The 12,416-nt window shown below is 44.3% G+C and overlaps 1 protein-coding gene across 1 annotated transcript; it reads right to left on the reverse strand.

The window, feature by feature from the left end:
• Positions 1 to 3,704: 3,704 nt before the first annotated feature.
• Positions 3,705 to 11,360, reverse strand: EEF1AKMT2 (EEF1A lysine methyltransferase 2). The gene is made up of 6 exons (XM_005528832.2): positions 11,299 to 11,360; positions 10,378 to 10,443; positions 9,738 to 9,852; positions 6,519 to 6,626; positions 5,461 to 5,677; positions 3,705 to 4,700 (listed from the first exon to the last, which is right to left on the reverse strand). Exons 1-6 carry the CDS (start codon positions 11,352 to 11,354, stop codon positions 4,573 to 4,575), a joined length of 690 nt encoding a protein of 229 aa, XP_005528889.1. The 5' UTR covers positions 11,355 to 11,360; the 3' UTR covers positions 3,705 to 4,572.
• Positions 11,361 to 12,416: the final 1,056 nt, after the last annotated feature.

A 12,416-nucleotide genomic window follows, 5' to 3' on the forward strand; every position in this document is an offset into this window, starting at 1 on the left:
ATGCTTAAAGATTTTGTCTGGTACGAAATAACATAAAATTTGGCAATCTTATACCAGGCACCCTGGCTCACAGCAGAACAGACATAGCAGAGTATATGCACAGGCAGATTTTCCTCACAATGGCTACAGTGCTGCCAGTGCATTCCTGGAATGTAGAAATACATGGAAGCCACTGTCAGCAGTGAAGAGAAGCATGCTGTGCCTAATGCACCAGAAAAGCTATTCAAAAACTCATCCTTACATAAAAATAACTCCAAGGAGGCCGTGTCAGCTCAGCTTTGTGGCTTCACAGGTATCTGTTTGCTGTGCCTGGCACACCTGGCCTCACCCTGCACTCCTGGGTACAAACCCAGGGGTTCCAAGTGAGAGGTTTCAGTTCATCCCCTCATTTGCCCATTCATTTGACTCTTCGGGCTCACAGATTCCACAGCCAGTGCAGAACTGAAATAATTTTGATACAAATTGTATGAGAGAACATTGTTTGCTCTCCAGAGAATCACACCTGATGTGTGGTGGGACATGCACTTCTTCACCCAGGTATAATGAGCTCTCTGCTGTAAACAGCAGGTTTAAAACCCTAAATATCTGAAAGTTCCTTTTTAACATTGGTTGGAAAAGTACAAAACAAACAAACAAAACCCAGCAACCCTGAATCTCCTTTGTTACAGGTGTTAAATGCCTCAAATCCTATGATACAATCAAGGCAGCTGGCTATTCCCAGTTTTCAGAAGTGGTGTTGGAACAGTGGGTTTGAGTTCAACAAGGTGAGGCCATAATGCAAACAGCTATTTCAGCCTCAATAATGCTTCACAATGATGCTCTCAATAATGATTTGCAGGAATATTCTCCTGATGGGACAGAGAGCCTGTAATCACATGCTGCATCACTGCTGGCCCTGTCTGGAAAAGCAGCTGCCATAATTCTGTTGATGTTTCTGATGTAACCCAACAGCTCTTAAAAAACAGTTGTAGCTCCCAGAAATTCTTCATGTTACACCACAAAATTATACTGAGTTCCAAGAACAGAATATTAATTTCATATCTTCTAAGCCTTCAAAAAAAAAAAAATCAACGTTTAGAAAAACAGCCTATGGACAGCACTGCAGGCCAGGCTGGGGAGGGTTTGGAGTAACTTGGTTTAATGGAAGGTGTCCCAGCCCATGGTAGGGGGTTTGGGATGAGATGGTTTTTAAAGTCCATTCCAACCCAAATCATTCTGGGATTCTGTGACTATTCCTGCTCCTTAAGACCCATCAAATGAACATGCCTCTCTTGCAGATAACAAGCTGGTCATCACAAGGGAAGTCAAGGAGTAAGGAAACATTACCCTTCCCTCTGAATTTTCTGTGTTCATTCAGTTGTGCCATGATTTTCATCTCTGGTATCTATCACTTTTTAATCCCTATAAAAATGATTACAGGAATACTTATTTCAAGACAGTACTGTGATGCTGAAAGGGCAAAGGCTTTTTGTCTTGACAACCCATTTACCTCACACTCTAGCAGAGTCCCATGTGTAGAAACTCTCCTAGAACAGACATCTCCAATCAATAATTATTTCATAAATATTGTTTGTTCATCTCTCTCAGATATTTCACCCTGACAGTTCAGTTCTGTGATAAGCCCCATAAAATTCCAGTGTAAAATGCTCCAAGCTCTTTCAGTAGCACAAACTCTGCAATGAATTCAATGGCCTCTCCCAGTAAATGCCTCAAAAGAGAATCCCTAAACATAGTTTTCTTGGCAATAGGAGGTATCAGGAGCCAGGTTTGAGCTGTGCAAAGCACAGATGTTGGTGGAGGTGCTTTGTCTGGGCTTAGGCACTAAATACCATCGTCAGTCTTCCATGAATAAAAGGTCAGTCCTGAGAGAATTTCATCCTTCAGCATGCTGTCAATGAACCAAGGAACACAAACCCTTTCTGTTCTGCCCACGTTCTATGCAAAACCACTCCAGGAAAGTTTGCCAGCTCCACAGCATCATCCAGCCTAAACTCGGTCCTGCAGGAACAGCCTGTGGGCTCAGCCACCTCTGGGATCTCTGGAAGATGCTAGTTTTACTACCCACAAACCTCATATTTGACAGTGAAATCACAGACAGAGTTTTCAGATAGCAAAACAATAGGAGTAAAACGTATTTCAAATGCTGCATTTATTCTCCTGCATTTAGTCTGGCCTTGCACCTGGAACCAAGAGTCACACAGCTGTGGAGTCATGAAGATTCCAGCCTTCAGGAACTATCATGGAGCACTCCCCCAACTTCCAACAGAGACTTGCTCCTCCTAAATCACTGCTTATTCCCCTGCCTCATTTTCTAAGTTTTTTTCACTGAAATGCATCAACATTTAGAGATCACACCACCAAGAACCTCCTGCCAACATGAACTGCCCCAAATCAAGGACGGTCTTGGACAAATCATTTCCAAATCCTCGTAGCCAAAAATACCCCACTGCCTGAATCAGTATTTGAGCAGCTACCTAGACTCCATTTTCCAGAAAATGCCAGGTTTCCAACAGAGCAGATTTTAAATAGTAAGCCTTTGGTTACTGTTGCCTTAAAATAAAGCTCCTAAAATATGTTTTACAAGCATTTTTTCTGCTCTCCACTGACACCTGGAAGTGCTTGGGACTGAAGGAATATGCAAACTACACATCTGATGCAGAAATCCTTATTTTCAGGCAATTTTAAGAAGCTTATTTTTTAGCTTTACAAGTTACATAAAAATACTACCCAGAGAACAAAAACTAATAATACTGAATTCTGTGAAGAGGAAAATACAATCCTTGCCCAGATCCTTACATATCTTGTGGAGTAGGAATCTATGGTTAAATTCCATCTAATTGATTAAAAGAAAATCCATGACAGCTCTGATTTTATTTTCATTCCATGATTAAATACACATCATGCCTTCATTAGCAAAAATTACAGATGGGAATAAAACAGATGCCCAAAACACATCCTGCCAGAGTCCTTGAAAATTAAAATTTCCTTGAATTAACTCTACCTGATGCCAAAAATGTCACAGGCTTTTTACTGAGGCTGTTATCAGTAGTGTACTTTGAATCCTTTGTACTACTATGCTAAAAAAATCCTCTGTTTGGATTCCAAGTTACATTTCCTAGCATTCCAGCTGGCTGCTGGGCAGGGGCAGAACACAGGACTACAACAGTTACCCAAATGCTAACGAGCCCTTGGTTTTGGCACTCAGGTTAGAACCCAAGTCTGACAAAATATGCATAGAATTATTCTGGGACTGAATTTTTTCAGCACTGCTGATAAACCATTCTCCCAACTGAATATATTTCATTTTGCAAAAAGATGCAGCCGTAGGATTTCTATCTTAAAGACATAACAGATGGGTCATGGAGGGAGGACTCACCACTGTGCAAAATAATGCCTTGATTGCTGTCCTGGGAAAGGACTGGAAGTATTTATTGACCCTTAAAGATCTCCTGAGCCCTGGGAACGAGGAGAAGTGTGGAAAGTAGGAGAAGCAATTCCCTGATAAGCAAACATGACCTTGCCTGTGAAACAAAACCTGATTGCCTAAGAGGGCCTCCTTGATGTTTGAAAGAACAAGTTTATTGTCACCTGCAAATGTGTTTGTCGAGGCATGAAGAAATCTCATTTTCCTGCCTTTCAAGTAACAGCAATATTCTGAGATTACAAAACAGAAGAAATGAAGGCAACGAAATTGAGCAAAAGGATTGCACACAGAAGTTTAATATATATATACATATATGTAAAAAAAAGGAACAAGGAATGGATAGTTATGCTTTGAATTCTTTTGGATTTATGCAGTTAAAATCCATCCTGAAAAATTCACTGGAAAACTTCTTGTCACTGTGGCTCTAAAGACATTCCTATATAGCAGGTTAATAATGAAGGAGGCATATGTCACACACCAGAGGCTGCAACATCACACCTTTATGTATTCATGAGGTCAGGGAAAGGAACTGACCAGGCATGAACACACTCAGGAAAGGGAGACTTAAAAACACTCCCTCTGTGGGAAAAGAGCTGAGCTACTTCAGAGCAGACACAATTATGGTCTGAGAACCTTGGAAAACCTGAATTTAAAGTACCAACTGGTCCTTTTTTGAAAGTGCTGTGGATTTTGTATTAATTTCCCTCCTTAACAGCTACCCTTGTGTTCATTAAAGATCCAGCACTTACATTGCAAAAGCTTGTTCCCCACTCCACTGCACAACAGAGAAATGAGATTTTTGCTTTGTAGGATACCTTTACCTCTACAGGTCACTGCTTACCAGCACAGAAACTAAATATCAGATAATCTTTATGTTTCAAACACAAATATCACTCAGTAATATTGTCTCTGTACTTAGCACATTTGACTTCCCACTCACTTACAAACTTGCAGCTTCCCTAAAACAAGTAAGGTTGTAGCAAGGACACAATTTATGGGCAAATTATGCAAAGCTGAAATGTTTCTAGGGCAATGTTTTATAGTCCCTTAGAGCTCCATACATAGTATTTTACTGTGCACTCAAAAAGCATTTATTTACACACGTGTCTGAGGTTTTCTGTCAAGTTTAAAGTTCAGACTTTTCTCATCTAATCTAATTTGTCCAAGATGGATGGCCTCACTTTTTTCCTTTGGAAAACCAATGCTGTTACACTGTTTCCAATTCTTCCTCCAAAGCAAAACTTGGGTGTTGGCAGCTCCTCCAGAATTTCAAATCCTGCCAGACAGAAATTGAAATGCTTTTATTAGAAGGAAGTCGTTTTATTTGCCTCTTGGATAACCCTTTGCAAACCATTCTTTATTCGTCTGGAAAACTTGCAGTTAATCTGGGAGTTTATAGGACTGTATTGTTACACTGCATCACTGCTTTATACAGCTGAAACTCTTCCATGGATAATAAAATTCCTAGCTGGCTGACTTGCACAAATTAACGGCAGAAAAGATGAGAACTTGCCAGTAATTCTGGTTCCCCAGAAGGGATGGTTGTTTCAGATCCACACTGAGTTTCAAGTCTCAGGCATGAGATTCAGGAGCTGACTGGCATGTAAAAAGAAAACCCTCCTAAATGGATCAAAAGGGCAGTGGGGGAAGTGACAGAAAAGGTCACAGACTTGCCAGTTCCCCTAAACATGGGGTAAAAATGTTACCCCAATTTCAGAACAATCAAAGGGTGAACTGGGTCTAGTAATCAAAGATCCAAAAAGTATCAGCTGGCCACACACACTTTCCCAGGGTAATTAGACCAAAATTCCCAACCTCCAAAGTGTCAGGAAACCTGTCCTCCCTTGGCACTGGCAAACACAGGAGATGTAATTCCCGAGGAAAACAGAGGGAAGACAAGTTGGAGCATTTACTGATCACTTCACCTCCTCTAATCCTGATCTGGGAAAGTCAATATGCTAACACACACATTAAAATTCCCTCATCCCTTCCTTCAGCAACCCCATGTTGGCAGAGGACTCTGTTCAGCTGCTTACCTTCTCTGAACTCGTTCAGCAGCTCCTCCTTGGTCCAGTTGCAAGAGGTGATGAGAAAGAAGCCCTCTGGTTTCAGCACCCTGCACAGGGATCCCACATACAGCTTCCGCTTCCCCACCGCGTCACTGGGGTCGAGGCTTATGGCATCAAAAGTTCCCTTGTCAATGCAAATGTCAAAGCCTGACAGCTCAGCTGAGGGTGCCAGGAAGTCTTCTACCTAAACCAGAAGTCTGCAGCTGTGAGAACAATCTTCTACTTGGCAGCTCCTGAATCTTTAATGCAAAGCAAGACTTTAGGATACAAAGGTTCAATCCTGACAATGGGTGTGCCCAGGGAAGGGTAGCTCACAGTGCCATGGCAGCTTCATTCTTCTCTACACATTGTGTGATGATCTATTTGCTGTAATCTAAAGCTCAAACTAACACACTTGAAGTTCATTCTTTAAATCATTATTTGTACTTTGATCCCTGCCACGTGCTAGGCACTGCACAAATGCAGGAGAACAGACAGAGCCTGCCACTAAGAGATTTTACAGACACACAGGAGCAGAGACATCACACAGGTACAGAGCAGAGGGGTAGAACAGCACAGCAGAGAGCTCAGAATGACAGGCAGCCACAGAATCTCTGTGGCTGAGGCTGGAAGGGTCCTTTGGAAGTCATCTGCACCTACCCCTGCTCCAGCAAGGCCTCTCAGCCTTCCTGCTGTTCAGCTACTGGTAGGGATTCTGTCACTTAAGGATTTCTTCCTCTACCTCAAGTTTGAAATTCACAATGTAGCAGCTAAAATACAGAACTTGCTACTTGGTAAACCACTACTCTGCTGCCTGTTCCAAGCAGGGAAATCTTGTTAGCCCTAATGACTGGTACAAACGAAAAACAAATAACGACCAAAAATCTTCCCATAAACAGATTTATTTGGGTAGAGTTCTCTCACAAATAGATCTCAAAAGACATCATTCATTTAGTACACTGAGTAGATCTGAATATCAATTAGCTTGTTTAATCTTGGGCTCAATTGCTTTCTATTTCCTCAATTGCCTTTCTCTCAAGACTTACCTTTAATTTAATGTTAGGCATCCCTTCTTTCTCTCTTACTTTTTCTGAAAGTTGTATTGCAGATGGTGAATAATCAATCCCTGTGAGATTCATGTAGCCAGACTTTGCCTAGACAGAAGCAGAGAATCTTAATCAGTGTGCTAGCAATTGTTTTTATCCAGCCAGTACATTCCCTACAACCCATCTGATCTCTCCTCCTCTTAATAACAGGGAAAAAACACAACTCACCTTTTATTCATTTTTATACCTGTTACCATTACAAGAGCTCAATAGCTGATTGAGCTGAAATAACTTTATTCTGCCCAAAAAACCTCACCAAAAGAACTGATGACTGAAAGCTGGTTTATGTCAAGTGGAAAACTGAGCACAACTGTGAAAAGTAACACCCTGGAGTGGAACAGGCTCTCTTATCTGCACCAAAAGTAACTTAGAAACCAGGAATTTTCAGTAATGACATGTGACAGATGCTTCAAAATAAGGGAAAAAACCTCTCTGACATGTAACATTGGAGACTGTGCAATTACTTAGCTTATAACCCAAAATTTAAGAGCCAAAAGATGTAATACATTGCTCTAGGACAGAAATCCACTGCAAAATCACACGTTTTTCTAATTATTCATGCTAATATCTATTTGAATACAACTATTTGCATGCTGCCAGGTGTCTGTATCAGCAATTTTCAGGCAGGTTATGCACCACATATAATAGCACACAGAGGCTTTGTTAATCTAAGTTTGTTGGAGATAAGGATAACTCAGGGAACTCAGTGAGATCCCAGCAACCCTTTGGCAAAGCAGGTGGGCTCCTGGCATCAGCTGGAGCTGGGCACGTGGGAGGGGGAGCAGGGACACACGTCCTTGCTCTGAGGTGGAAGCTGAAGGGACCAGCTCAGGGTAGAAGCTCAGGGTATCCCATGTGTCAGGAGGTTTGGCAAGATCCAAACCTGATGGAAGGGCTCTGATCTGCTGGCCAGCTGCAGGCTGTCACAGCAGAGACAGGGAGGAGGCTGGGGTTTGGAAAAACACATGGAGTGGTGTTAAGCATCCAGCTGCCTGTCCACTTGTTCCAGAGGCTGACACCTCAACTGCCAGGAAAACGATGAGGAGTTTCCACAACTGTCCTTCCTCCTTGCAGCAGCCCCCCAGGCCTGAGCTCGGTGCTAACCAGCTGTTCTGAACTGAGGGCTAATTACAGCTGAACACAAAGACGCTGTTGTTTGCATGGGATGGAGAACATTTATTGCTCAGGCTCCTGCCCACGTTCCTCCCCGGAGCAAAGCAGGCTTCCTCAGATGCCTGTGCTGAAGGTTTGGGGGTGGAGGAGTAGTTCCCACAACAGCTCCTCTGTTTGCAAAGGAAAGGCTTGAGTCACTTCAGGGAGTTCCCATTCACTCCTCTAGTCTCGGGGGCAGAGAAGGAAGGTTTGGAGATAAACAACATTAAATGCTGCAGAACCTGTAGGGCCTGACTGTGACAGGAAGGGATCCTTTGCTTGTGCCAAACGTGACCATGCTGCACCCTGCAGCTGGCCTGCTGCCCTGGAGGTGATTTTACTGCTGCTGCTCCTTGAAGAAGCAGATGGAAGAGCAGAAGGAGTTTGGAACATCAGCAGCTCTGCCCTGCATTTAGGGCTGACACCACACTCGGCTGAACACTCTGCACTTGAGATGTTCCTCAATATTGGCAGCTCCCATGTTACTTATAAAAATAAGAGGAGGCCAGAGCTCCCTGTGGCAGAAAGGCTTCCTCAGAAGAGCTGGAATTTTTGGAAGGCAAAAGAATTATGTCACGAATCGAAGCTACCAGATGCCTGAAGTTCACAGGGGTAGGACCACAGCCTACTAAACATATAAAAACAGCAAGGGGTGCCACTTATGTGATATTTATGTACCCTCAAGTAGTCTCCTTGCAGAGAGCTGCTGCTAATGTCCTCTGTGACTGAGATTTTTCCAGTATTGCCATTTTTACCCCATGATGGAGTCCAACTCCAGTGGCAGAACAGTCCTACAGCAGCTGCCAAAAGAATTCCAACTTGATTTCCAAGCCTTGCAGCTAACACACAAAAAAAAATTGCTTTTACATCAACTATGCAAGTGAGATCCTGAATTATTTAGCAAAAATAAACAAGGTAATTTTTAAAGCCACTTTTCAAGAGGGAACTGGACTGAAAATTTCCTGTGAAAGAAACCACAGTACTGTGAGGTGCCTAATGTAAGGGAGAAGGGTGCTCTCACAGGAGTTAATAATTTTTAAAAGCTATCAGGCTGTCATTTTCCCATAGTATGGATGGAAAATCAGTTTCCTGTTTGAAAGCAAAGTCTCGAAAATTGAAGTCTTACAAATAAGATTTTTCTGTTGGGTACTTCAACCATGATAGAGCTGTCACTGCACTCAACAATCACCATTATCAGGCTAATTTCTCTTATGCTGATTTCTGCTTCTGGTGACATAAATTTTCCTGTGCTGTGGTGTAGCAGCCAGTCTCCATAAAGGCTTCTAAGTCTTCTAAAATCAAAGTCTATGTTAAAAGAAAAATTCCACCTCAAACCTGACTTTGCCTTTCAGTCCTTGCAATTCCTACAGAAACTAATGGACCCAATGGGGAATGCAAAACAACAGAAGCTGTGGCAATATTACAGCCTCTTTCTTTACCAACTCCCCTGCAGTATTACACCAAAAAAAAATCAATCAAAAATAGGAAAAAAATACTGGAACTCCTGAACATCTTGTGCACAACAAAAACATCATAACAATCCAGAGCATACCTCATCAGATTTCCCACCCTGACATAAATGGACACTTCCTTAAAAGAAGTGTTAACAACTTTTTAAGTTATTTACATTAAAGCCCTTGGGTCTACCTACTTTTTCAGATCAATAATGAGTGTTATTATGAGAACTGAGTGCAGAGAAAGGGTGTGGTTTTGTACATGAGGGTACTTTGTGAATTAGTCAACTTAATTTCCTTATCTGGGGGAGTTTACACAACAATGGGAAGAAATGCAATTTTAAATGTGGGGAAATTGGAAAGTAAAGTTAAAACAAGGGATTCTCAGCCTGATTGATTTAGAGAAATACTTCAAATTTTGAAGCCTGAAGTATTGACACGTTTTGCGTTTCACACAGGTTACAGTTCCCCATGATTACTGCTGCCACTTGTCAGAACTGTATTTAAACTGCTTTGGTTCTGCATAAAAAACACACAATCTAAGAATACCAACCAATTCAACCAGTAAAACACCGTTCCCAGTCCCAATGTCAAGCACAGAGCTGTCAAAGGGGACCCTGTGCTTTTCCAACCACCTGATTATGCGCACCATGCTTTCTTCTCCAAACCTGGAAAAAACAAGGGTTCAGGTAATTAAACCAGAAAAAAAAGTGCAAAAGGTACAGCAAGTTATTTCATCAATCACTCTCTCCAGCTTTTGCAAAACCCTTTTTCTGTTACTAAAATAAAAGCTGCCATAGCTCATATACCATGTTTGCTTTGTTAAGATGAAAATTAATCCTGCAGCCTTAAAATTCACTGAAACACTGGGAGGTGAAAATATTCATGTATTTAAAAAGGAAGCACCAAGGGCACTTTAGCACTTGTGTAGCTAAACCTGAGCTCAGGGATAAAAAGCAAATTTGTCAGTAACATACACCTCAATTACCAGCTCAATTTCTATGTAATGACTCTTGTCCAAGTGCAGCTGAGCAATCTTCAGTGTGAAACTGGGCAAGGGAGGAACTGCTCGTTTTAATGGTAAAAGTCCCCATCATTTTGTCAGCAACTCATCGAATTGCTGGCTGTGGTTTTGCAATGTCTTTTATGGTAAAGAAACAACAGAAACACTCTGCAGCAGTTATTTTATTTACCAGATTTCCCCGGTATCTCCAATGTCTTGAAAAGTTTGCAGTTCTCTTTCGTACGCAGCATCCCAGCTGGAGTCAGGGGGAGGAAAGGAGAGGATATCATAATTAATACTGGGAAATATTTAGATTAAAGAGGGATGGGAAGAAAAATTGAAAGATAGATTTAGGCTAGATATTTGGAAGAAATTGAATGTGAGGGTGGTGAGGCACCGGTCCTCAGCATAAGGAAAACATAAACATGCGGGACAGAGTCCAGGGAAAGTCTGGAAATGCTCCAAGGGCTGGAGCCAGGCTGGGAGAGCGGGGGCTGAATTCACCTGGAGAAAAAGCTCCAGGGAGAACTCAGAGACCCTTCCAGTGTGTAAAGGGCCCCAGGAGAGCTGGAGAGGGACTGGGGACAAGGGATGGAGGGACAGAACACAGGGAATGGCTCCCAGTGCCAGAGGGCAGGGCTGGATGGGATATTGGGAAGGAATTGTTCCCTGGGAGGGTGGTGAGACCCCAGCACATGGTGCTCAGAAAAGCTGTGGTTATCCCTGCAGGTGTCCAAGACCAGGCTGGACACTGGGGCTGGGAGCAGCCTGGGACAGGGGAAGGTGTCCCTGCCATGGCAGGGGTGGAAGTGGATGGGCTTTAAGGTCCCTTCCAACCCAAACCATTCCATGATTCCATGAGAGGCCGAGAAGGCTCTATGCTCTGCGTACCAGTGCCACTTTACAGAATCACAGATTCTCTAAACAAACAAATAATACACAAACCAGAGACCGCTGTGTGCAGAGAGGGGACCTTAAAGACCTTTCATTTCCACTCCCCGCGCCGCGGGCAGCCTCCCCTTCCACAGCGCGGGTGGCTGCGAGCCCCGTCCCTCCCGTGCCCGCCCCCGGCGGGGCACACCCGGTGCCCGGCCCGTGCCCCGGCACTCACTGCTCCCTGGTGCCCAGCACCGAGGGGCTGAAGGGCTCGTCCCCGGCCAGCGCCATGCCCGGCCCGCCCCGGAACCAGCGAGCGCTGCGGGCGGAGCGGCCGCGGCCGCTCCCGGCCGGGAGGACCCGGGCTCGGTGATCCGGCCCTGAGGGGGGCACGGCCCGCTCAGAATCCTGGCGTGTTTTCTGATCTTCTCTAATCTAAAATCCCGTCCTGGGAGTGTCCAAGGCCGGGTTGGATGGGGCGTGCAGCGACCCGGTCTGTGCGAGGTGCCGCTGCCCATGGCAGGGGTTTTAAGTAAATGGTCCTTAAGGTCCCTTCCAATTCAAACCGGGCCGTGATTCCATGAAAATCAGCGCAATATTTAAAAGAACTGTTTATTCTTTTCAATATTTATTCGTTGCAAATGTCACAGACATTATTGCTGTTACAAGGTTTATTGCAAGGTGTTTTAATAAGAAAATAAGAGTGATAAACGACACTGCTGCACAGTTGCCTCCTGTACAGCTCCGTGTGTGAGAACCACGGCATTTCTTCCCAATATCCCATCCATCCCTGTCCTCTGGCAGTGGGAGCCGCTCCCCCTTGTCCTGTCCCTCCATCCCCTGTCCCCAGTCCCTCTCCAGCTCTCCTGGAGCCCCTTCAGGCCCTGGAAGGGGCTCTGAGGTGTCCCTGGAGCTTCTCCAGCTGAGCACCACCAGCTCCCAGCCTGTCCCAGAGCAGAGGGGCTCCATCTCATCACCTTTGTGGCCTCTTCTGGACAGGCTCTGGCACATCAGTATTCCTCACAATGAGACATATTGAGGGGCTGGAGCATGTCCAGGGAAGGGAAAGGAGCTGGAAAAGGGCTGGAGAATTCCTGAGGGAGCTGGAAAGGGGCTCAGCCTGGAGCAAAGGAGGCTCAGGGGGAATTTCTGGCTCTGCACAAGTCCCTGGCAGGAGGGGACAGCCGGGGGGATTTGGGATCTGCTCCCAGGGAACAGGGACAGGAGGAGAGGGAACGGCCTCAGGCTGGGCCAGGGGAGGCTCAGGGTGGGTATTAGGAGGAATGACTTCATAGAAGAAGTTGTTGAAGGTTGGAAAGGGCTGCCTTTCCAATCAAATGTTTCCACTCCAAG

The sequence above is a fragment of the Pseudopodoces humilis genome, chromosome 9 (genome assembly GCF_049639895.1).
Source record: "Pseudopodoces humilis isolate 2021_Gansu_Grassland_sample_001 chromosome 9, ASM4963989v1, whole genome shotgun sequence".
Lineage (NCBI taxonomy): Eukaryota > Metazoa > Chordata > Aves > Passeriformes > Paridae > Pseudopodoces > Pseudopodoces humilis.